Genomic DNA, 26,190 nt, shown 5'->3' on the forward strand with positions numbered 1-26,190 from the left:
GTTAAGTGACAATAATTTTATTGACCCATATCAGGGAAGAGGTCAGGTTAAAACAGAGATTGAGGCAGAAAAATCTGTGACATATTCTAGAGTGGAACTCTAAAGTTAATGGAAGCCACTCCTTATGTTAATTACTGCCTATTGGATTGCATCAAGAAACTTGATTAGGAAGATAAAATTATAAAGCAACAGTGATATAACAAGAGTCCACTAGTTGACTACAGAAACATCTCCATGCACAAAATTCTTTTCTAATATTCATTTATTTGTACTTTTAAGACTACATTAACTAATCTCCAGGAATTCTCACCAAGTGAAAGAATTGTTCCTAAATTGTATGTTTTGGAATTTTAAATATTTCTAATAATTTCACTTAGCGATCTAGATCTGAACTCGGCTTGATTTTAGTTTCTTCATATGGAGGCGGGGGGCCTAAAACTCCAAAACAGGGAGCACGAAACAGTTCAGGGTTTTGAGTGTGAAGGTGCATTCCAACAGTTGGAGTCACAGCTGCTTCTGTCCCTGGGAAGAGAAAGGTAGAGGCATAATCTTTCTAGTCAGCATAAAACAGAAGCACATGAGCTTCCTAATAAAATCTGGCATTTCTTGGATCACTGGAGCAACAGAAAATTATTTGTACCCTTGAGAAAAAATTTACAATCATCTCACTCTCTGCTGTGATATTTTAGTCATTATAGCAAGAAAATTTGCTCTCATGCACCGATTAGGCCATCATTGACTAAGCCATCAAGAAGCATTTACAATTTAACAGCTGAAACTAGAAGAAATATCCTTTTTGGTAGATCGGAAGACAAGATTCCTGTAAACACTAATGGCATTTTAGCTAATGCTTCCATCATGAGATATGCAATCTCACTAGAAACATTAAAGTATTACATCTGAACTTCATTCTTTCATGTGTATGTTCCGTAAACTGCAACTAATGCAATTAATTAATTTCAACATTTGCCGATGATGCATAGTAAAAATATTAAGTTGTGAGAAGTTTGTAACTAAAATATATACTTACAATAAGCAAAAAGCATTCTTAAATTTTAAATTTTGAAATTAAAGGTCTTGACTTAGATTATGCACACTACAAACCATCCAATATAAAAGACATGCATTTTCTTCCTTAAACTGATCACCTTGAGAGATTATGCACTTATTCCAATAGGTTTTTGGGAAATCTTTTATTAGTATTGACCTGAAAGACTGCTTTAGAGTCACACAGGAAATCAATAGGAATACTTTATATTCATTTATCTATATTGTTTTCCTTTTTTTCACAAGGTCTTTACCTTTCTGGGAATAATTTGACTGCTTCTTCCCATATTAATAACATAACATAAATTCATGACAGCCATAAATTCACCTTTAAAGAAAAAATTACACCCTTAAACTACCCTTTGACTGTTTTTGTGTATTAAAATGAATTGTAACACTATCATGTCCATTCATTTTCATATTGTCTTTGGCTGATTTTTCTACTATAATTGCAGAAATTAGTAGTCCCCATAGAGATCATATGCTTGCAAAGCCAAACATATTTCTTGTGCAACTTTAATACAAAAAGTTTGATGACCCCTTCCTTAAAGGATTAAGATTCTATACCATCAAGGATATTTCAAAGAACAAGCCACAATTATTAAAATGACTCCAAGTAGTTACATAAAAGGCAATAGCTGTATCCGTGGAATCCATATGTAAATTAATCAAAATTATTGCTTTGGAGTGCATTTTATTTATTTAGAATCATGAATTTCCATATATTTGTATTGCTTTATTTTGTATTTCACTGGTTCACAGGACAAAGTATAATAATTTAAATATTAATGTAATATGTAAAGAGTGGAGCCATATGTAGAATATAAATCTCACCTCCTGGTTCAACACTTTCCTTAAGGAGTTAATTTATTTAATTGAATAACCTAATGCTAACTTATTACACGTTTTTACACCTCAGCTTACTCTTCTGCAATATCGGTAAAAGCAAGGCTAAATGAATGTAACGTGCTTAAAACAAAGCCTCACATGCATTAAAGTTGACTCTCACTATTATCAGTAGTGATATTAGCATTTTGTTGTTGTTCTTGTTTAGTCACTTAGTCATGTCCAACTCTTTGTGGACCCCAAGGACTGTAGCACACCAGGCCTCCCTGTCCATCACGAGCTCCAGGAATTTGCTCAAACTCATTGAGTCAGTGATGCCATCCAACTATTTAATCCTCTGTGGCCCCCTTCTCTTCCTGCCCTCAATCTTGTCCAGCATCAGAGTCTTTTCCAATGAGTTGGCTCTTCTCATCAAGTGATCAAAGTATCATCATAAGCATTATTATATATTAAGAACTGTACTATGCTAGGAGTATGCATGCATTTTCCTTTATTGACAGTAATATTTCCCAAACTTTCTTATTTTAATGTTTAAATAATGATTTAATCATTATTCTTATTAAGGTTAATGGCACAGAGATTACTGAATGAAAACTTTCTTATTAAAAACAAAATTTTCTTGTAGTTAGAGCCTTGAATATTTAGGAAGTTTAGAATGATGTAGGCTAGTCCAAATGTCTTAATAAAAAGAGTTAACACTGGCAAAGTGGACTTGCCTCAGTATTTCCCTCCTTTATGGATACAATTAGTAAGCACTGCCCATTTTCCAGATGAACTGCTTCCAGCAAATCCAATACAGAGTCAGAGGTAACTTGGCTATCTTTGTATCTGCAGTGGTTGACCAGGATTATTCAAAATAAATATTAGCTTGAATTTATATCCACCAGGGTCATTATTAGTGTCATGCTCCAGGCAGCAAGATATCGACACTTGCTCTTTATGTTAGAAAAGCTTTATTATTATTTCCTTACTACAGATTTGCCCATTGCTCTTAAACTTATGAAAACCATAGGGTATTCATATGATAAACAGAATTAAGCTCAGAGAGCTTTGGTAAAATTGAACACATGTCACTTCTCAATTTTTTTTTTCAAAGCATGTTTACATACAATATCATGTGATTGGGAGGGAAACAGGCATTATTTTTACCTTTTGACAAATTAGGAACCTGAGAGAGCTCAGTTAAAAATGCTTACAAAAATTCTATGATTTTGACAGCTGTTGGTGAAGATAATAGTTTGTTGTTTGATTTTGTAAAACCAATACACTCACTGCTAATTTTTTATACCTGGAGTCCAGATTCCCCGAGTCATTAAGAGTCACTCTAATGGACTTGGTTCATTTGAAAATGCCTTTCTTATTCTTTCTGTTCTGTATCCTTTTTATATCATTCTGTTCTCTCACTTGGGGGTGACTAAGATTGCCTGAATTTGAATCACCATTCTACCATCCACTCTGTCCCTAATCTCTAAATGCCTTTGTTCCCTCATTTTCAGTGCTCAGAATGACAGTGAACTGTTAATGGAGCTGTAAGGAAGAATAAAGGAGATGAGAGATGTCAAGGAGTAGCCCAGAACGTGACACATGATAAGTGCTCAGTATGAATCATTACTATCATCATGCCCATCCATGAAAGCTTGTGAAAGACTCTCATTCCTTTCCCACAATGAGTCCCGGAATATTTACATGTAGAACACAAGGCATAGGAAAATGACATTTCAAAAAGCATTCCTAAATAAGATAGGATTCTGGGGGAGGGGAGGAGAGAGGAGAATAAAGCATGTAAGGATCAGCTTCTTGCCTGACTGTCCAGTCCCTTCTCCCCTTCCCAAATTGGAGCATTCACATTTAATCATTGCTGGAAGACTAGTATTTCTATTTGCCTTGAAATAAGAAAAAGGTAAGATTATTTCTGAAATTGCAGAAGAAATGGAACCAGGGAGACTGGATAGTGGAAATGCAGCGTTAATCAGGAGATCAGCCCGAGGAGGAGCCAAGTCAGGATGAGTGTCAGGAGAGGTGACTCTGCTTCTCCTCTAGCTCTTTTTTCTTCCTTTCCCCCTCCACTTCCTTGACTCTATTCGGGTCCTCCTCCTCCTCTTTCTCTAGCAATACCTTCTCTTCCTCCTTACCCTCTACTGGAGTATCAGAGGAATTAATTCTTTTATTGGTGCACAAAGAGCTTCACCATAACATGTTACGACATGGAAACATTAGACCTTTTCAGAGGGGAAGGAAAACAAATCTGAGCCCTGAGTCAACACAGAATTGTGAAAAGGCATGATTATTGGTTTAGAAGATTCTCTTAAGGCCTTGGTGTTTGGCTGAGATTCCTAAGGACTTTTCCAGACAGAAGTCTCATCACTGTGATGGGCCGAATTGGTAAGGCCTTCCTTAAACATATTTTACAAGGATTCCTGAGCCAAGTATTTTCCTTCCTCCTTTTAATATTTCTAATCAAGATAATTGACAACCAGAGTCATGTAATATTGTCAGAAATTGCCAGCGAGAAATTTCCTATTTTATATATTTCAACATCAGTAAAGTTCACTCCACTCCAGCCTCTGAGAGTCTGTCAAAATTCTCTTCTTTGCTCTTCTCATTTGAGGGCAGATTTCATGGGATCTTGAACATCAAACCTCTGACCCTCAGGTCAGAAGAGCATAGCTATTTCAACTAATACATTCAGAAGAATATGGTAATAACATGAAATAAATTTTGAAGAAATAAAATGAAAGTCTTAGAGGAACCCAGGGCATATATATAAAATCTCGTCTCATCATTGAAATGCTTTAAATGACTTATTTCCTACATTCTATATTCAGGAGGGAAGTCCTATCTGCCCCCTTTTGATCAAGGGATAGCAGGGAGTCCAGGAACCTTATTTCATATTCTAATATGTCACCAGTAGTTTGCAAACGAGTTCTCATTTTCCTCTCCTGCTTCTGAACAGTGGCTACAGGGAAGACTCAGAAGTACAAACTCATAACCTGTAGTGTAGATGGGAAAACCCAGCAGTAGTGGACTTAGCTCCAACCTGGGAGCACAAAGTTTTGTGGGACTGTGGAAGCAGGCTGTGGTTTGGCCCCTACTTCCCTCTCAGCAATAAAAAAAAAATCCTTTAGTATTTCCCTCACTTCTCTTTTGGAGAGTACCCCCTTTTAAGGAAATATTAGATAGGCAGGATATTTGTCTGGAGAAGTGAGAGTATAATGAGAATTCAGTGGAGAAAGGAAATTTGGTGTGGGTCTGGGTGTCAGACTGCCTTACAACATTAGCTCGCTGGAGTTTAATTCCAGAAATTACTAGTTAAGAAGAGGTGACTTGGGGCTTCCGTGGTGGCTCAGGGGTAAAGAAGCCACCTGCAATGCAGAAGATGTGGGTTTGATCCCTAGGTTGGAAGGTCCCCTGGAGAAGGAAATGGCAACCTGCTCCAGTGTTCTTGTCTGGAAAATCCCATGGACAGAGGAGACTGGCGGGCTACAGTCCATGGAGATGCAAGAGTCAGACATGACTTAGAGATTAAACCAATCGACCAATGACTAGAGATCGCAGAGATTACCACTTCTGGAACTATTTGTTTGTGTTTTGTTTTGGAGAGGCAAAATAAAAATGGCAAGAAGCATAAGTCTGGGAGCCACATCCACATCAAAGACGATGTGAATGGAGATTCTCTACCTATATAGCCACCTTGAACATCCATAGGACAGGATGGGAGACAGCAGTGGATGGGAAAATCACCATAGGTGAGGATAGAAATAAACCAAAAGAGGCAACTGAACGTGTTCTCTATAATGGAAGTCAACAGAAGTGAACTTTGTAATGCCATTGAAGGTGAAAAAGACTTTAAATGTTCTTGCAAAAAACAAGAGTCAAAGCTACACCCCAGGGATTAAGAAGGAAAAGATAGAATGAGGAAGAGAATGAAGAAGGAAATGAGAGTTCTGGACAGCGAAACCCACCACTGAGGAATCACCCATTGGAAATATCTGGTGGTTCAAGATATAAGGCTGTGGTTAGTGTCCAGGAATGAGGTGACTAGCCGTGTGTGTGTGTGTGTGTGTGTGTGTGTGAGTGTACTGATTCTCAGTCGTGTCTGATCCTTTGCCATGTGTGCCCTACGTAACTTTTTATTGCTCATTATCCTCAATCCTGGAAAATCTGGAGTATATTAGTTGACCTGCAACAGAGATTTATGGGGTATATTTATGCAGCAGAGTGAGAAAAGTAGATAACATCCTCTAAAGGAAGTAATAGCCACTTTTCTGAGTTGGTATTTTAAGAATTAGAGATAGTATCTGTGAAACCCCTGACCTAGTGCCTAGTACTTTGTCGGTGTAAATTAAATTGTGAAGCGTTATTGCAGTCTTGACTCCTTTTTCTCACATTCATACCTGTCAGGGAAGTTCAGAAAATTCAAAAGCATGTATGTAAACCATCATCCAGGAAATATAAAAATATTAGATAAATTGGGATTTAACTGTGGCACATAAACTGCCTGAAAAGTTGTAACAGTATAACTGGGTAGCTTATTTACCAAAAATTAAAACAGATTTTGTTTTGTTTTGTTTTAACGCTTCAGAGTGAGAGAATGGCTAAGAAGACCAGTGCAGGTTCTCCTCTGTAGTAGCTCAAGTTAAGGTGGAAGAAACATAGTTGTGTTTATTTATTGAATACCTCTTGTTAGATAAAGAAAAATAGACCAATGTGACCACGTTGATCCCTTTGACTAACATATTTTGCTTGAAGGTCAGTGACCCTATTTCTCTATACACTCAGTGGAAAGTGCTGCTGATTTTAGAAGACAAAGCTATTTTCATTGGAGACCTTAATTATCCTTTCCCAAATAATCATTTTTCAAGTTAACAATGTGTTTCGCTATTAAATAATAACTTTAAAAAGAAGTCAACAGTGAATCCAATCACTAAGTCTTAATACTGAGTTTTGAGATTAAAACACTTTAGTTTATTTTTACCCCACTTTCTATTTAGCTGTGAGTTTTTCCAGGACATCTCCCACTCTCTCTGTTGAAAATCTTATGCTGACCCAAGTGTTGAAGGGCAGCTGTTAGTTTCTACCAAGCACTCTTGAGGCAACTGTAATATACAATGCAGTGCCTTAGAAGGAAAATCTCATAACAGACAATCTCTGAATGAGGACAATGCTTAATGCGAAGATATAAACTGTCAATTGTCACCTCTGAGAAATCACAAAACTGTCATTTTTCATTAAAACTGTCATTTAAAGCTGAGGCTGGAAATTACAAATAACTCAAGACCACAGTTTTCTCCATTTCTTACCTCTTAATGCACACTAAAAAATAATAGAAAGGACAGGGTTTGGGAGTGGATGTGGGGAGCAGGAAGGATCAGGAGACTGCCAATTGTGTCTGGAGAGAAAGGACATGAGTACTGACACTCACTCACACAATCCAAAGTATTTCAGGCTCTGCACTGGAAGCAGACAATCTGAAAAGCATTATTCGATATTATTGCTGGTAAGTGAGGCATGGCAAGCTTCGTAAATGAACACAAGGTCACAGATGGACATCAAAAGCCCAGAGATACTCTTCTATCCCTTAAACTCTGCTTTCACCTGGAATGGCCAGTCCTGTGTACCTTTTCTCTTCTGGTTGTTGACTTAATGTTTAGGTTTAGGTTCTGTTCCCATACTCAACTCTGAGTCACTTCCCCAGGAAACAATTTTTCTTTTTTTTTGGAGTCTTCTGAAGTTTTCTCGTTTAGACTCTCTCCCCAGTACATGCCTTTGAGTCCTCAGTAAACTATATTTGTTCTATGTTTACAAATTTGTTTTTCATAGATTAACTTTTCAACTCACACAAAACTATAAGGTTTCCAAAGAGGACATCTAGAAGTGTGTAAACATCTTACCGCAAACGGAGTCCAAATCTCCAATAGCAAAAACAGCCATGGTGCGTCTTCGAGGACCATTTTTGAGTCTCCTCAGGCAGCACTGGAGGCAGAAGATCACTGTTCCACAGAGAAGAGCCACCAGGAAAATCAGCAGCAAGAACCTGACGCCAGAGAAAGCAGGGGAAGAGTGAGATGGAACATGCCTCAAAGTTAAGAGCTCCTGCTACTTCCTGGAAAGGTGCAAAAACTCAGCAAGCCCAGCTGTAAGGAATCTGTGAGACTAAATTCCTTAAACAAACCCCCATCATCTCTCATACATTTTCACTTACTCTAGAATCTTCTCTGAGCTCAGAGTGAGGCAGTCTTGCCAGGCAATCTTAATTGTTTCCTCATTAGAAGTTGGAGATTTGTTCAAAGAAGCAGCATTTTAATTCCTTACATTCATCCATTATTGCTTCCATTCAGTTATCCAGTCATTCATTCAACTAGTGTGTGTGTAGGTATGTGTGTGTGTGTGTGTGTGTGTGTGTGTGCACTTGCTCAGTCAGGTCTGACTCTTTGTGACCCCATGGTCTATAACCCAACAGGCTCCTCTGTTCATTGAATTTCCCAGGTAAGAATACGAGAGTGAGTTGTCATTTCCTACTCCAGGAGATCTTCTCAACCCAGGGATGAAACCCACGTCTCTTGTGTCTCCTGCATTGGCAGGCAGATTCTTTACCACTGCACCATCTTCTAGAATGCAAATGACCAAATAGATTTTAGATGTTGGAGGTGGGGATTCAAAGGTTGACAAGATAGGGTTTCTGTCTTTGAGGAACTAACCACTAACTGCAATGTTTAGTTTGAAAAATACAGAAGCCAAGATTTAGAAATGTATAACAACTTTTTTTTGGTCTTATCCTGAAAGTTTAAGGCAAGAACTAAAATCGGTGGATGAGTCGATTTGAAAGATTTCAGGAGAAAGATTTCACCTTTAAAAATATCCAACTTGGGAGTAAACTATCATTCTTAAAAATAGTCAGTTCCCTGTCACAGGAAGTGTTTAAGTAAACACTGAAAAATGACCTGAAGCTGATGTTTCTATGTATGTTAATCCACATGATCCCTAAAGTTTTCTTAAGCTGTGTGATTTCATATGCTATCTCAATTACTTAGGAAAAGGAGTATGTATATACACCAAAGATTTTATAGCACAAATTGAAGATGTCCTTACCAGATATACCAGCCATTTGTGTAATGATCTTTATAGTTTATGCACCTGGTGATAAAGGAAGAGCAGTCAGTGCTGGATCTCTAGATTGACAAAGCTTATTCTGGACTACAGTATTTTTTCTGACCACACCTTTTTCTCCCACAACTACCTGCTCACGGTACCCCACAGCATAATTAAACAAATATTTACTGTATGTCCACTTCATTTAAGGCACTGAGAATACAGCTAATTGTGAATCTGTCAGACACATAGACAGATAATTGCACTGCAATAGGGTTGATTCTAGAATTTTGAATACTGTTGTGCATTGAGGTGGTAGTAACTACTTTCCAGAACTAACATATCATCAGTTCAGTTCAGTTCAGTTGCTCAGTCATGTCTGACTTTTGCAACCCCATGAATTGCAGCACGCCAGGCCTCCCTGTCCATCACCAACTCCGTGAGTTTACCGAAACTCATGTCCATCGAGTCGCTGATGCCATCCAACCATCTCATCCTCTGTTGTCCCCTTCTCCTCCTGCCCTCAATCTTTCCCAGCATCAGGGTCTTTTCCAATGAGTCAGCATGTCATAGGTATTAAGTATTAGGTAGATAACTGCCCCAGTATTCTGTTTATTCAGAGACTTAGAATTCTTCAGAATGCAAATTCTCCAGGGAAGGTTCATGATCTCTATTAACCTTTAATATCTTGGTAAGGAATAGAAGGCCTACAACCTGGTTGAAAGTGAAAGTCGCTCATTCATATACCACTCTTTGCAACCCCATGGACTATACAGTCCATGGAATTCTCCAGGCTGGAACACTGGAGATCCCCTTTTCCTTCTTCAGGGGATCTTCCCAACCCAGGGATTGAACCCAGGTGTCCCACATTGCTGTCGAATTCTTTACCAGCTGAGCCACAAGGAAAGCCCAAGAATACTGGAGTGGGTAGCCTATCTCTTCTCCAGTAGATCTTCTGGACCTACGAAGAGAACCGGTGACTCCTGCATTGCAAGCGGATTCTTTACCAACTGAGCTATGAGGGAAGCCCCATAAGTTGGTAGGATAAAGAAATTATAATAAAAGGAAAATGAGTGTCTGTGGTCACACATACCATTTACCAAGGAGTTAGAAGTTGATTTTCAGGATGGTCAAACTATTTGTGTATCTAGGCACAACTCAATCATTCTTGAATTAACATTTAAAAGGTGATACAAAGCCAAAGTCCATAGTGCAATTTTCAGGAGGTTTAACTCCCCAGGGATAGACATTTAAGTGCTATTCATTTTAGAGCCCCTTTCTATGTCAGACACATGTACTGAATGTACGTTTACTGATGGACCTTTTTCACGCGCTTGTGTAGACGATGCTGTTAAAGTATTCTGAGATTAAACAGTGGAAAACTGTTCATCACAGCCTGGTAACTTCTGAGATGACCTATACTTAATCATCTTTGTTAAAATAACACTCAATACTTCTCAACTTGAAAGCATTCATAAATGTCAGCTGATTTATTGCTCTCAGCATCTCTAAGGAGGCAGTGTGTCATGTTTACCATTATAGTATTCAGAAATGACTTTTAACACATGTGAAGTGTCAATTTAAAATTTTTATTGCAAATGTTTAAGACAAAAGTCAAACTTAAAAAACAATAATTTTTTTGGGGGGGCACCTAGAGGGTTTAGTCAAGTACGTAAGTTCAAATGACAGAGGAAAAAAATGGGAACTGAAGTGTGAGTTTAAAAAGCATCCTAAGATAAGAGATCAATCAAGGATTTTACAAATAATTAATGGCACATCCTTGTAAAGAAATATTATCCATTCATTAAAGAGAATATAGGTTATATTTACAATGAAAGCTTTGTGAAATAAAATAATGCAAAGGTCTCTGTTCTACTTTGTATATTTTCTTTTGCACAAATACACTGATTTCACTAAATAGGTATTATACAGTTAGTATGTATAGATATGGGGCTTCCCTGATGGCTTATATGATAAAGAATCCACCTGCAATTCAGGAGACTCCAGGTTGAATTCCTGGGTAGGAAAGATACCCTGGAAAAGGGAATGGCTACCCACTCCAGATTTCTTGTGTGGATAATTCCATGAACAGAGGAGCCTGGCAAGCTACAGTCCATGGGGTCATGTATACACCAAGTTACTAACAATGCCTGCTTCTTTTGAAGATGGTATTGTGAGGCACTTAATTTTTTTTTAACATTCTATATTCTTTGAATTTTTGTAATGTACATGCATCATTTTTGTAGCCATAAATTTTATAAATAATATATTAAATATATATATAATTGAATGTAGTATCCCACTTTCAAAATGGATGTAGGAAAATTTTCTTGGTATCCTGATCCAATAATAGAGCACAAGATTCTTGGTTTTCAATCTTGAAATGTAAGCTTATAACCAGAGAGAATGGATTATTTCATCTTCCTCTATGTATAAATCTCTGCTTCTCTTCTTACATTTAAAAATAGGTCATATGCTTATTGAAATGCCAATTCTAAATATTAACTACCTCATTTAATGTCTTAGTTCTAATATTTGAGCCAATTAATATTTTTTCAAGTGCTATCAATTACCCAAACTTATTTACTTTACTTCCTCTTTCTGACCCTGTGCATACATTGTTGGAGTTACTAATAGCAATAAAATGGTCAGAAAGCAGTTAGCTGGAGAAATGCAAAGTGATCATATAATTTCACAATTGCAAGCTCCTTTAGGATCATTTATTTCAACCTTAGGATTTTTTCACTGTGCATTGTGATTTTTCACTGTGGGAAAAAAAGTGGGAAGGTCACCAGCTGACCAAAGAACTTAAATTAGAATATAGGTCTTTTCACTCCCTCCCTATCATCATTTCCATGTCTTTCTCAAGTTTAATTTTTAAATAGAAATTTGTGAGTTCTTAAAAAATAAAATAGCATCTGAACAGTAGCAATATTTTAAATACTCAAATTTAGGTGCAAAATTTTCAGTGTAGGAAAAGTTACATTTTCTTAAACAAAGTAGTTACTCAGAGATTTATTTCAGTTCAGTTCAGTCGCTCAGTCGTGTCCGACTCTTTGCGACCCCATGAACCGCAGCATTCCTGGAATCCCTGTCCATCACCAACTCCCAGAGTCCACCCAAACCCATGTCCATTAAGTCAGTGATGCCATCCAACCATCTCATCCTCTGTCATCCCCTTCTCCTCCTGCCCTCAATCTTTCCCACCGTCAGGGTCTTTTCAAATGAGTCAACTCTTCGCATGCGGTGGCCAAAGTATTGGAGTTTCAGCTTTGGCATCAGTCCTTCAAATGAACACCCAGGACTGATCTCCTTTAGGATAGACTGGTTGTATCTCCTTGCAAGGAGATTTATTTATGCTTAGTCAAATTCAGATGAGAATGTCAAAAAGAAAAAAAAATGCAAGAGAAGTTAGAGCAGATTATAATGTTTAAGGAAGACACTTTCAATAACCAGAACCTTCTAGAAGTAGGTGTCACCATATACAAAAGTAAACTCAAATAGATAAAACACCCAAATGTGAGACTGGACACTATAAAACTCCTAGGGAGAAACATCGGCAGAATCTTCTCTGACATAAATCACAGCAATATCTTTTTTGATCCACCTCCAGAATAATAGAAATAAAAACAAAAATAAACAAATGAGAACTACTTAAACTCAAAAGGCTTGCACAGCAAAGGAAACAATAAACAAAACAAAAAAAGACAGCCCACATATTGGGAGAAAATATTTTAGAATGATGTGACAGAAAATGGATTAATATCCGAAATGTACAAACAGTTCATGATGCTTAACAACATCAAAACATCCCAATAAACAAATGGGAAGAAGACCTAAACAGACATTTCTCCAAAGAAGACATACAGATGGCCAAGAGGCACATGGAAAGATGTTCAACATTCATGTTATTAGAGAAATGCAAATCAAAACTACAATATCATCTCATACCAGCCAGGATGGTCATCATCAAAAAGTCCACAAACAATAAATGCTAGAGAGGGCGTAGAGAGAAGTCAACCCTTCTACACTGTTTGTGGAAATGTAAATTGGTACAGCCATTATGGAGAACAGTAGGGAAGTTCCTTAAAAAGCTAAAAATAGAGCTACTGTATGACACTGCAATCCCACTCCTTGGCATATATCCAGAGAAAAACATGATCCAAAAGGATATATGTACCCCAATGCTCATTGAAGAACTGTTTACAATAGCCAAGACATGGAATCAACCTAAGTATCCATCAAGAGACAAATGGTTTTAGAAGACGCAATTTATATATATAATGGAATATTATTCAGCCATAAAAAAGAATGAAACAATGCCATTTGCGCAACATGGATGGACTTAGAGACTGTCATACTGAGTGAAGTAAGTCAGACAGAGAAGGAGAAATATTGAATGACATCCTCTAAACACAGAATCTGAAAAGAAATGGTATTAATGAACTTACTTACAAGAGAGACATAAAGATTTACAGAATGAACTTATGGTTGCCAGAGGGAAAGATGAGAGAAACGGATAGTTTTAGATTTTGGGACAGACATGTAAACTCTGTTGTATTTAAAATGCATTACCAACAAGGACCTACTGTATAGCACATGGAACTCTGCTCAATGCTATGTGTCAGCCTGGATGGAAAGGAAGCTTGGGGGAGAATGGATACATGTATATGTACAGCTGAGTCCCTTTGCTGTTCACCTGAAACTATCACAATACTGTTAGTCAGCTATACCCCCAATACAAAATAAAAAGTTTAAAAAAGAAGTAGGGGTCAGAGGAGATACTTTCTGTCCCTTTCAGAACCTCTAGTGTCCTACTGTGATGTGTGGAGAGGATTCCTGAGCTGTAAGGACAAAAATTATCTCCTTTGGCACCTACTTCTCTTTTTTTTTTTTTTTTTTTACTTCTCTTTTAAAATACTTCTTATTTGGGGATATAGCCAATCTTAATTTTCTTATCAGTGCTGAGAATCTGTGGACCTAAGATTAATTACAAATTCATTAATTTGATAAATAGACAAAAAGCTCAGGGTTGTTCCACTGGCTCCTCTGATAGAATTATCCATAATTTCCTATGCTAGGCATTTTTCTAAACCAACAGTTATATAATTTCATGTGAATTAACTCACTTTCAAACTTAAAATTATACAAAGTAGTATCACACTATTGTAATTTTCACTTTACAATTGAGACAATTCAATCATAAAGAGGTTAAATAACTTGTCCATGATAACCCAGTTAGAAGGGCCAGAGGCAGGCTTTAAAGCCAAATTGTCCTGCTCTGGAGCCCATGTCTCTCTTACTACCATGCAGCACTGCAACTGGGAATAGTAAAAGTCAGTTCTAGCCTCATATTGCTGTGTGGTGTACTGCCTGAGTGCATTCAATATCCCATGTTACAAAATGTTTCAAGAAACATTTTCTATTTCTATTAAAAATAGAAAAAAAAAGTGAGACCTCAGATAGTATCAGACAAAAAGAATAAGCCACGAGTGAGATCAGTTTGTAAACTGAATGTAGTAAATCCCATATATAAAATTAGAACTCAGCTTCAGATCTGGATTAAACTTTCTAGCAGTTAATAGGATAAAATAGAGAATTGGTAATGTAGCATTCTCTAAAATTAATAAAAACAGGCAACATTATTCACTACACGCACAACTATTTCTGATATAGTCATTCCCTTCTCCAGGGGATTCTCCCAATCCAGGGATCAAACCTGGGTCTCGTGCATTTCAGGCAGATTCTTTACCATCTGAGCCACCAGGGAAGCCCCAGATAAATGAGAGACAAATTCAAACTATGGGGCTTCATAAATAGGCTGTGTTTAACAACAAGAGCTTTGACGTACTCCCTTTCCTATTTGGAACCAGTCTGTTGTTCCATGTCCAGTTCTAACTGTTGCTTCCTGACCTGCAGATAGGTTTCTCAATAGGCAGGTCAGATGGTCTGGTATTCCCATCTCCTTCAGAATTTTCCACAGTTTATTGTGATCCACACAGTCAAAGACTTTGGCATAGTCAATAAAGCAGAAATAGATGTTTTTCTGGAACTCTCTTGATTTTTTGATGATTCAGTGGCTGTTGGCAATTTGGTCTCTAGTTCTTCTGCCTTTTCTAAAACTAGCTTGAACATCCGGAAGTTCACGGTTCACATATTGCTGAAGCCTGGCTTGGAGAATTTTGAGCATTACTTTACTAGTGTGTGAGATGAGTACAATTGTGTGGTAGTTTGAGCGTTCTTTGGCATTGCCTTTCTTTGGGATTGGAATGAAAACGGATCTTTTCCAGTCCTGTGGCCACTGCTGAGTTTTCCAAATTTGGTGGCATATTGAATGCAGCACTTTCACAGCATCATCTTTCAGGATTTGAAAGAGCTCAACTGGAATTCCATCAGCTCCACTAGCTTTGTTCATAGTGATGCTTTCTAAGGCCCACTTGACTTCACCTTCCAGGATGTCTGGCTCTAGGTGAGTGATCACACCATCATGATTATCTTGGTCATGAAGATCATTTTTGTACAGTTCTTCTGTGTATTCCTGCCACCTCTTCTTAATATCTTCTGCTTCTGTTAGGTCCATACAATTTCTGTCCTTTATGGAGCCCATCTTTGCATGAAATGTTCCCTTGGTATCTCTATTTTTCTTGAAGAGATCTCTAGTCTTTCCCATTCTGTTGTTTTCCTCTATTTCTTTGCTGGGCTGTAAGAAGCAAAAGCTGGAATCAAGATTGCTGGGAGAAATATCAATAACCTCAGATATGCAGATGATACCACCCTTATAGCAGAAAGTGAAGAGGAACTAAAAAGCCTCTTGATGAAAGTGAGAGAGGAGAGTGAAAAAGTTGGCTTAAAGTTCAACATTCAGAAAACGAAGATCATGGCATCTGGTCCCATCACTTCATGGCAAATAGATGGGGAAACAGTGGAAATAGTGTCAGACTTTACCTTTTTGGGCTCCAAAATCACTGCAGATGGTGACTGCAGCCATGAAATTAAAAGACGCTTACTCCTTGGAAGAAAAGTTATGACCAACCTAGATAGCATATTGAAAAGCAGAGACATTACTTTGCCAACAAAGGTCCGTCTAGTCAAGGATGTGGTTTCTCCTGTGGTCATGTATGGATGTGAGAGTTGGACTGTGAAGAAAGCTGAGTGCCGAAGAATTGATGCTTTTGAACTGTAGTGTTGGAGAAGACTCTTGAGAGTCCCTTGGACTGCAAGGAGATCCTACCAGTCCATTATAAAGGAGATCAGCCCTGGGTGTTCTTTGGAAGGAATGATGCTAAAGCTTAAACTCCAGTACTTTGGCCACCTCATGTGAAGACTTGACTCATTGGAAAAGATTGATGCTGGGAGGGTTTGGGGACAGGAGGAGAAGGAGAGGACAGAGGATGAGATGGCTGGATGGCATCACCGACTCGATGGACGTGAGTTTGGGTGAATTCCAGGAGATGGTGATGGACAGGAAGGCCTGGAGTGCTGCAATTCATGGGGTCACAAAGAGTTGGACACAACTGAGCAAGTGAACTGAACTGAGCTGAAGAACAAGAGCAATGTTTTTCATAGTACTCTTAGTTAGAATGTAAATGCAATAACAAATTTCTTGGGTCCTTTTTGTAAAGATCATCCTTAACAAAAAGCTAGAATCAAATTTAGCTACAATAATTTGGGGGAGTGATGAGTGCCTAATCATATCACTCAGAGACTAGTGACCTGACCTAATTAATTTCAGGTTGGTAAATTGTATAGTCACCAAAAGGAAGGATGGATTGTGCATCCCTCAGGTATGTCACCAGGTGTGTAATTTTATCTACATACTGGATACATAGTGCGGTTTATGGTGAACATCCCAGGCTCAGGAGTCATTTGTGAGCCCAGATCAAAGCTCTGCCTTTTACTTGCTTACTCTTGAGCAAAATACTTAACTTCCCCAAGCTCAGTAATATGGCAGACTATCCTCAGCAATGTATTCATGCAATTAATTTATAGAATGCTTATGGTTTTAGTTATGTTTCATAAAATATCCATTTTTGCATGCACATGCACATCAATATATTGGTTATTTCTGGGAAAAGGAAAGATTAAAGGTATAATTATGCAAAGGGCCTCTGTCATGTTTTATTCCATATATTAAATTACTTACAATATCTAAATTATATATAAAAGCTTAGCAATGTGCTGTTTCTACTAAAATGCTATTATAAAAATAAATAGAGCAGGTTTGATCAGAAAAAAATTTGTCTTGTGTTTGAGAAACAGTTTAAATAGAACTAATACTAGATTTCCACAAACACCTTCTTGTGGTGACAAAAGATTTGAGATACTGTGTCTATTTTCAATACATTCAATGTGTTTACTTACCCTCTACCAGCTCCCTACAAAGTCAACCACTTTCTTACCTTCTCTATCTTTATTTTCTGCTAATTTTCATTATATCTGAAGCGGGTCTTTTTGTTTGTTTGTTTTTATTCAAAAGTAGTGGTATTAAACAATGGGTGTGTGCTCAGTAGTGTCCGACTCTTTGCGACCCCATGGGCTGTAGTCCACCAAGCTCCTCTGTTCATAGAATCTTCCAGACAAGAATACTGGAGGGGTTGCCATGCCCTCCTCCCAAGAATCTTCCCTACCCAGAGACTGAATCTACATCTCCTGCGTTGGCAGGCAGATTCTTTACCACTGCGCCACTAGGGAAGCCACTAAATAATGACAAATATATTAATAACAGACATGCAAATACAAAATGATGTAGCCAAAAGTTTTGTACTTGAGTACCAGTTTAAGTCCAGTAGTTAATTTGTTACTATCTCTCTTTGGGTCTCAATTCTTCACCTGAAAAAAAGGCTAGTAGCCTAAGTGATTCTAAAGTTAGCATATTAAGTTCTCCAATACCATATTCTCCTGTCATGTTGATGACGGAGTTAGATTCAACACTTATGATTTTTCCAATTAAGAATTTCTTTATTCTAATGGGAATTCCCTTGCTTCTCAGTGGTTAGGACTCCATATGTCCACTTCTGGGGGCCTATGTTCAATCCCTGGTTAGGGAACTAAGATCCTGCAAGCTGTGCAACATCATCAAAAAACAAACAAACAAACAGTTTCATTATTCTAGTACTCTGGGTCAAAAGCAGAAGATGAAAGGGCAAGATGAAACAGTCACCAGGTCCAAAATTAAACAAACCAATAGTCAAAAATCCATTATGTCACCAACCCCAGAAGACAGAGGGAAAAGCAAGTTCAATATCAGTGCAAAGAAACAGCAATGGAGAAACATGCAGTAACTGTAAGATAGGCACATACTTAACCAGCAGATTATCAATAATGGGATGATCCACCAAGAACAGGTGAAGGATTCCAGGGCCAAGGAAAGCATCCCACCCAGCATGGCCTCTTAATCTGGAGACAGGGCCTGAAGACCCCAGCCTGGAGGGTAACAATGATAATTAAAACAGCTAGTTGGCAGTGAGGACTGCTCCCAGAAGACAGCACTTGGCAGAAGTGATTTCTGACACTTGCACCAGTCTCAGTATGTTATAGTTATCATTAATCAGCAGCAGCTTTATTAATGACACCTTCTCCCCATTTCCAGAATAGAATTCTGAGAAGCATTTAAGCCTATAGCACAAAAAAATTAGAAAATTGAGTCAATTATTTACATAACTTATATCAAAACACTTTGAAATATAATTTAGGTTAGATCATTATTTGCTTATAGTTGAAACCAAATTAGCCAGAAAACTGTCTCCCGTCATCTCTGTGTCTTAATGCATGTGGATGCAGTCATAGAGGAAGACATGAACTTAAAGGACATCTAAAACCTCCAGGATGGAGAACACAATGAGCAAAAATACCTTGAAATCAACGAGGCCCCTTATTTTTATTTAACAAAGCTGACCACAATGAAAGTGCATCTTTTCTGCTTTTAGAAAAACCGAGCCATTTGCATTTAAAAGTAACGTATTTTTTTTCCTCTAGTAATTGTAATGATCATTTGAAACTCATTTTGTGCTTCTCAAATGACTTGAGACATTTTCAGTCTTCAGATTTTGAAAATGCTGAATAAAACTGTGGAGCTTTTTGTTATTTACTTACATTTCATTTTCTTCACATGGTGTGTCCGATAGCACCAACTGAAACACATGTTTAGAACAATAAAATCCAAACATTTCATCAGTCTAATCCTTTAATACAAACAGTGCCTAGAGACAATGGGGGTTTATATCATTTCGTTTTTTTTTTTTAATTAAAATCTCCGTAGCAGAATCTATTGGTGCACAGAATTTTAATTGAAAAAAATCTCTGGGTAGATACTTCAGCTCAGCAATGACAGGAGATATATATTGTGAGCCAGATTCTTATCCTACACACCACCAGAGGTGGGTATGAAAACACTGTTTTGTCTATAGGCAGATTTTGGTTTCTCTAAGGAGCTTTTGTGCACCTTGTACTTCTGCTTTGTTTTCAAATTTTAGCTAAAGGAAGGAGCATCATTGCTTGTAAATATTATTTTCACATGAAGGAATCAAGTTCCGCACATGAAAACTGGAGTGACGTCCATCCCATTAGCGATAGTGGATGTTAAAAATATGCAGGAAGGAGTGATTTTTAACTGCTCTAAGGCTAAGGTCCACCTAAGCTCCATTGACATTCTTGTTGAGATTTACATTTCTCTGTTTATCAAAGAAGAAGGAAAAGCTAATAACCTTGATTGCTTTGCTTTGAAAGACTCAAACCATAAGTATTCTAACACAAGTATCTTAGTCCTCTGTGTTGAGTCTTCTAGGTTACAACACACATCACAGAGGAACGAAAGTACTACTATCTGAAGGATTTGTTTGTGTATTTGTTATTCTACTGAACTGAGACCCTTTTCAAGTATAACGAGAAAAATCATTAAAAGTCATTCATAGGCAGCCCCTTAATGAGGTCAGTGAAGCTTCTATTTTCCTGAACCATAATACACAAATATCAATACAAGTAAGGAGTTAGAAATTTTAAAATCATAGATGGGAATTTCATGTGAGATATAATTTTTTTTCCCCTTAATCCTGAGCTCATCTTCTTTAGCACCTCATATTTACTCCACCAAGCTTATCTGGGCAAAGAGATTTGTGGCGTTGCAGATGGAGCCATGAATTGGCCATAAGAGAGCATGGTAATGAACAATTTATAAGCACAGAAAATGACTTGTACTCTCCTTTGCTAGAATGCTGCAAATAGACTTGCATACTAACTGAGAGGAAAGTAAACATTCCTATTTTGTCCATAAAGAAAGTTTACGAGTAGATGAGGTGCTTTAGGATCTAGCTTAACAGATAAATGAAGACAGCCTTTCATTCTTAAGTCAATTCCTAGTCTTGTGTGCTGTATCCCAGCAAGACGTACGCACTGTGACATTATTGCCCCCTCACTTCCAATGTTAGGCTTTGGACTCATCACGAAATAGGGAGTCTTAACATATTTCAGACCTAAATCTTTCAGATACATTGCATTCAAGTAACACTAGAGCAAAGGAATCAAAATAAACTCAAAGATGGTTCCATCTGCCTTTTTCAGCACTGAAAAGTCATTGAGCTTCGAGTATGGCTTCAGGCAACAGTAAACATGTCTTAAATTAATCCTACCATAGCATTTTATGTCAATAGCATTGCTGATTTTTTAAAATGTTATGGCATAGCAAAGCTAAACAAAGATTAAATTGCATCATATTATCTCAGTAGCAATCAAATTAAATAAAGAAGACATAGGAATAACGCCAGCTTTCTTTATCTTTAACCAGTAAATATAATTAGTCATATAATTCTGATAAGGCTTTCTTAAAGGAAATTTCTAAACATCAGAGGAGTTGTTACCCAGATCACAAATCTATTACAAATCAGATCCTTAGAGTAGTAGCTTTGAAAATTATTTCCCCAAAAGAGAGTTGGTTACCTGGAATAGTGGCAGACACAAGATTCCTGCTTTTGAGATCACTGAAGTGTCACTTAAAAGTCTGGATCTCAACATACTTAAAGGACAAGCAGCTCAAGATAGCGGTTTGTCATCTGCATTTATCTCTTACTCAGAAGTTGTTAACTTTTCTACAAGTTATGCTTCCTGCCAGAGTAGTCATTAATGCTGGCTCTTTGTGACTGGTTAAGTACATGCCAGGGGCAGGAATTTGAGGTGCAAGTTCACAGGTACTGAGAGTTCAAGGAATTTCAGTTTAAGGTCAGAATCTTGATAATGTTTGTCAAGCCCTTAAAAGCCAGGGTTAGCCATGCTGACCTGTAAAACTAACTGGCTGCAAAAATAACTTAAAACATTCAAGCACATGTTTTATTCCAGGGTACTTCTGGGTTTTTTGTTTGCTTGTTTTTCAGAACTCTTATTTGGAAAATTTATTTTGTTTTCCACCCTTTGTTGGCCTTCTTTGCTCTTTTCCTATACATTATTTTCAGGCCCAGGTCTAACCCAACCTTGGGCATAAAGCTTTCCTTGTGCATAATAGTTGCACCTTATTTTTAAACAACATATTTCAGTATTTATTTAAATGAAACAACTCCAACCCAACCACGAACCAAAAAGTTTACAAAAATATCTAGGGAAGTTCTAAAAAAGAACAATAAAGTGGCACTAAACTACTATATGTTAAGGCATTATAAAAGTATAAATATGTACAAAAATTGGTACTGACACATGTAAACAATAAGATAGATATAACAGAATAGCAAAGCATTGATTGTTTAGTGGTAAAATTCTCACCTGTTATGCAGGAGACCAGGGTTTGATTTCTGCCAGTGCAAAGTACATAACTCCATTCTTTTGGGCTTCCCAAATAGCTCATTGGTAAAGAATCCACCTGCCAAAGCAGGAGACATGGCTTTAATCCTTGGGTCAGGAAGATCATCTAGAGTAGGAAATGGCAACCCATCCCAATATTCTTGCCTGGAAAATTCCATGGAGAGAGAAGCCTGGCAGACTACAGTCCATGAGGTCACAAAGAATCAGATACAAGAATTCAGAACAAGATGTTGCAGTGCAAGCCCCAGCATAGCTCATGAAATCTAGTTCTAATTGTAATATATGGATTCATTTATGATTACATACATAAAGAGAAGGCAATGGCACCCCACTCCAGTACTCTTGCCTGGAAAATCCCATGGACGGAGGAGCCTGGTAGGCTGCAGTCCATGGGGTCGCTAAGAGTCGGACACGACTGAGCGACTTCCCTTTCACTTTTCACTTTCATGCCTTGGAGAAGGAAATGGCAACCCACTCCAGTGTCCTTGCCCAGAGAATCCCAGGGACAGGGGAGCCTGGTGGGCTGCCATCTATGGGGTCGCACAGAGTCGGACACGACTGAAGTGACTTAGCACATAAAGAGCACTAGAAACAATTCGGCTGCTTTAGTTATCTAAACTACTACTCTGAATTGGCCATTAAGGTACATGGATTAGTTGAGCTGCATCTGGACTGCTGAGCGTGCAAGCACAGAGTACGAAACAGAATACAGATTTCAGAAATAAATTATAATAAACACAAAGATTTATCTCAGCTGTCATTTCAAACCAGTGAGGAACAGATACTATTTAGCAAATGATGAAATACTGAGTGCTTAGGTGGAAAAAATGTTACAAATGACTTTTAAGATGCTAACCACATTCATAATTAGATAAATATAACTTACCATTATAGTCAGATCCCTAAGTTCAAAAAATTAATAATAAAGTGAGAAGAGGTAGATGTTGTGGTTCAGTCTCTCAGTCACGTCTGACTCTTTGCGACCCCACAGATTGCAGCATGCCTGGCTTCCCTGTCCTTCACCATCTCCCGGAGCTTGCTCAAACTCATGTCATTGAGTTGGTGATGCCATCCAACCATCTCGTCCACTGTTGTCCCCTTCTCCTATTGCTTTCAATCTTTTTGAGCATACGTATCTTTTCTAATGAGTCAGCTCTTTGCATCAGGTGACCAAAGTATTGCAGTTGAAGCTTCAGCATCAATTCTTCCAATGAATATTCAGGGTTGATTTCCTTTAGGATGGACTGGTTTGATCTCCTTGCAGTCCAAGGGACTCTCAAGAGTCTTCTCCAACACCACAGTTCAAGAGCATCAATTTTTAGATGCTCAGCCTTCTTTATAGTCCAACTCTTACAACCATACATAACTACTGGAAAAACCATAGCTTTGACTAGATGGACCTTTGTCAGCAATGTAATGTCTCTGCTTTTTAATATGCTGTCTAGGTTTGTCATAGCTTTTCTTCCAAGAAGCAAGCATCTTTTAATTTCATGGCTGCAGTCACCATCTGCAGTGATTTTGGAGCCCAAGAAAATAAAGTCTGTCACTGTTTCCATTGTTTCTCCATCTAGTTGCCATGTAATGATGGCACCAGATGCCCATTCAGAGAGGAAGATATGGGAAGTCAAATCCTCTCTTATGTTGTTAGGAAAACTGCACAGCTTCTGTGGAAAATAATTAAATAATATCTATTAACCTAAAAACTAAATATGTCCTTTGACCAGGAATTTCCCTTTCAGCAAAGTACCCTATAGATACTACTTACACATGGCACACATCATTACATGCAATGATGTTCGCTGAAGTATTGTTGGAAATAGCAAAATATTGGAAATTGAATGTCCATCAAAATGTGACTTTTTAGAAGAAAATGATTACATCTACATCAGAATACTATTCAGCTGTTTGAAAAGGTGGAACAAACCATACATTCTGATATAGGAAGGCTTCTAACAGGTTTTATTAAATAAAAAGAACCAGCTTAGAATAATGTGTACATCTGCTACCTTTTATGCAACAAATAAGGAAGTATAACTTATAATGTTTTCTCTATATATAAAATCTGGGTATATATGCTGATGCATGGATAGAATGTCTTTGCTTAAAACTATTAATGGTAATGGGGCTTCCTAGGTGGCGCTAGTGGTAAAGAACCCACCGGCCAATGCAAGAGACATAAGAGCTGTGAGTTCAATCCCTGGGTTGGGAAGATCCCCTGGAGAAGGAAATGGCAACCCACTCCAATATCCTTGCCGGGAGAATCCCACGTACAGAGGAGCCTGGCTGGCTACAGTCCATAGGGTCGCAAAGAGTCGAACATGACTGAAGCAACTTAGCAAAGCACACATTAATGGCAACATATCTGTAGAAGGGAAATGAGAGTCAGAGGAAACAAGAGTAGGAGGGAAATTTACTTTTTACTGGTAATTTCTTGTATGTTTGATTTTATTTTTAATTCTTTCATCTAAACATTTTATACACACATACATTTCAAAGGGCCAATTTTAAAGCCAATCATCTAGTATTCAGAACAAGTTGTTGTGATTCAAGCCCTGGGATAGTTCACAACAACCAATTCACATGATAATATATGGATTCATTTATGATCACATACATTTAGTGCACTAGAAATAAATTTGAGTGTGTTAGTTACGCAAACTACTGTTCTGAATTGGCTATTTAGGTACATGGATTAGTTGAGCTGCATCTGCATGGCTGAGCAGCCTGTGTGAGGGCCTCTGTTTAGTATGCAGCCACAGACACAGCCATGAATTTCAAAGCAGAGAAAGGGCTTGGTGCCAATGCCAATAAGAGATAAGTAAACCCAGCCTACAGTATTATTTGTCCAAAGACACCCTCCATTTTGAGTGTCTCTTAAGCCTGTAATTAAACAGAATGAAAAATAGGCTTTTCACTGGTGAGCTTATTTATTAGGCGGTCAGAAACCTGACTTCCGTCAGCATAGTCAATGATCTTAAGAATTCCTGGGAAAGAAAGAGAAGGCCAGATAACTAGAAAAGAGATGGGATAGTAACAAGGGCAGCATGTTTAGTTCAGCCTTACAACTGAAACTATGACCCATCAGATACATAGATTAAATAATTCTTGTTTTTAAACGCACATACAAACAGGATCCCATAGCAGGTGGCTGAATGGGAGACAACTGATTGAAAGCGAAGTCCATCTTCGCAAAAAAGTTAATACTGCAAGCACAATTACTATATTTGATGCTAAAATAAAATTAATATTCGTCACTATCTTTTTCCTCACAAATCATCATTTATCTGTTTACTTCTGTGACTTTCTCACTATACTCTCAACAACCAGCATGATAGATTTTGCCTAAGACAGTATCTTTTCTAGTGCATTCCCTTTCCAACTTCATGACAGTTTGCTGGTCTTGGGAAAGGACATTTGCCCTTGAATGTTCTTTTATATGCATCATTTTTAAGCTTTTTATTTTGAGATAATTATAGATTCACATGGAGTTTTAAGAAATATACAGAGGTCTCACACATCTTTTACCCAATTTTTCCAGTGGTAACATCTTGCCTAACTTGCACGATATCACAACCAGGAAACTGATACCAATATAATCTGTTGCCTGCATGATTTTTGTTATTTATGTTTTATCATTTAAAAGTTGTGACTAATATATTTATTTTGCTCAACTGCATGCTTATGTGCATGAACTTGTGGTAATGAGTGACCATCTCTAGGAATTAATGCTAAAGATGCATGACTGCTATTCCTAACAATATATTTTTATGAGGCTAAAATTCTGACTCCTTATGTTTGTATGTAAGAGTGGAAGGAAGTAAAACTCTTAGGAATCAAGAAGAAGAACAAAGAGGATGTGTACTGTGATGATATATGAGATTACACTCACAAGATTTACTGAGTACTTAGATGTTGGGCCTATAACTCTTTGTAACAAGAGAGTGGGCAGATATATGTTCAATAATACAATGCTGGTCATTTACCCAACCTTTCGCCTATGCTAGGAGGAAGTAAATCCTTCATGAAAGGATGGACATAAGGGCATATGAAACTATTCTTTGGGTTCAGAGCCTGGCAGAAGTTCAAATTCCCTGAAGCTCTGAAGTCATATCACTGTTTGTCCTTAAAGGTCATGATATGCAACTATTCAAAAAAACTCTAAGGACCAAAATTCAAGGGATTAAGTAAGAATAAATAGAATGTATGAATAGAAGTGGGCAGTGCATAAAGGAAGTTCCAAAGAATAAGAAGTCTTCGCTTCTCTCATGGAAATTAAAGGAAGAGGATCAGAAGACCTGGGCTGAGTCACCACTTTGCCACTAACCAGAAGCGTGACAATGAACTGTTTATCTTCTCTAAAAACTGTGCTTTCTGCAAAACAATGATAGAAATATTGACTTATCTCCTTCATGTATTTTTTTAAAA

General features: G+C 37.6%; 1 protein-coding gene across 1 annotated transcript; it reads right to left on the bottom strand.

Annotated features, from left to right (window-relative positions):
* Window positions 1-244: 244 nt before the first annotated feature.
* TMEM207 (transmembrane protein 207) lies at window positions 245-21,096 on the bottom strand. The gene is made up of 5 exons (XM_086319486.1): window positions 20,914-21,096; window positions 19,075-19,112; window positions 8,983-9,027; window positions 7,785-7,927; window positions 245-522 (listed from the first exon to the last, which is right to left on the bottom strand). Exons 1-5 carry the CDS (start codon window positions 20,986-20,988, stop codon window positions 374-376), a joined length of 450 nt encoding a protein of 149 aa, XP_086175612.1. The 5' UTR covers window positions 20,989-21,096; the 3' UTR covers window positions 245-373.
* Between the last annotated feature and the right edge of the window lie 5,094 nt (window positions 21,097-26,190).

The sequence above is a fragment of the Bos grunniens genome, chromosome 1, assembly GCF_055505025.1.
Source record: "Bos grunniens cultivar Pamir isolate PY7600 chromosome 1, Bosgru_T2T1.0, whole genome shotgun sequence".
NCBI lineage: Eukaryota > Metazoa > Chordata > Mammalia > Artiodactyla > Bovidae > Bos > Bos grunniens.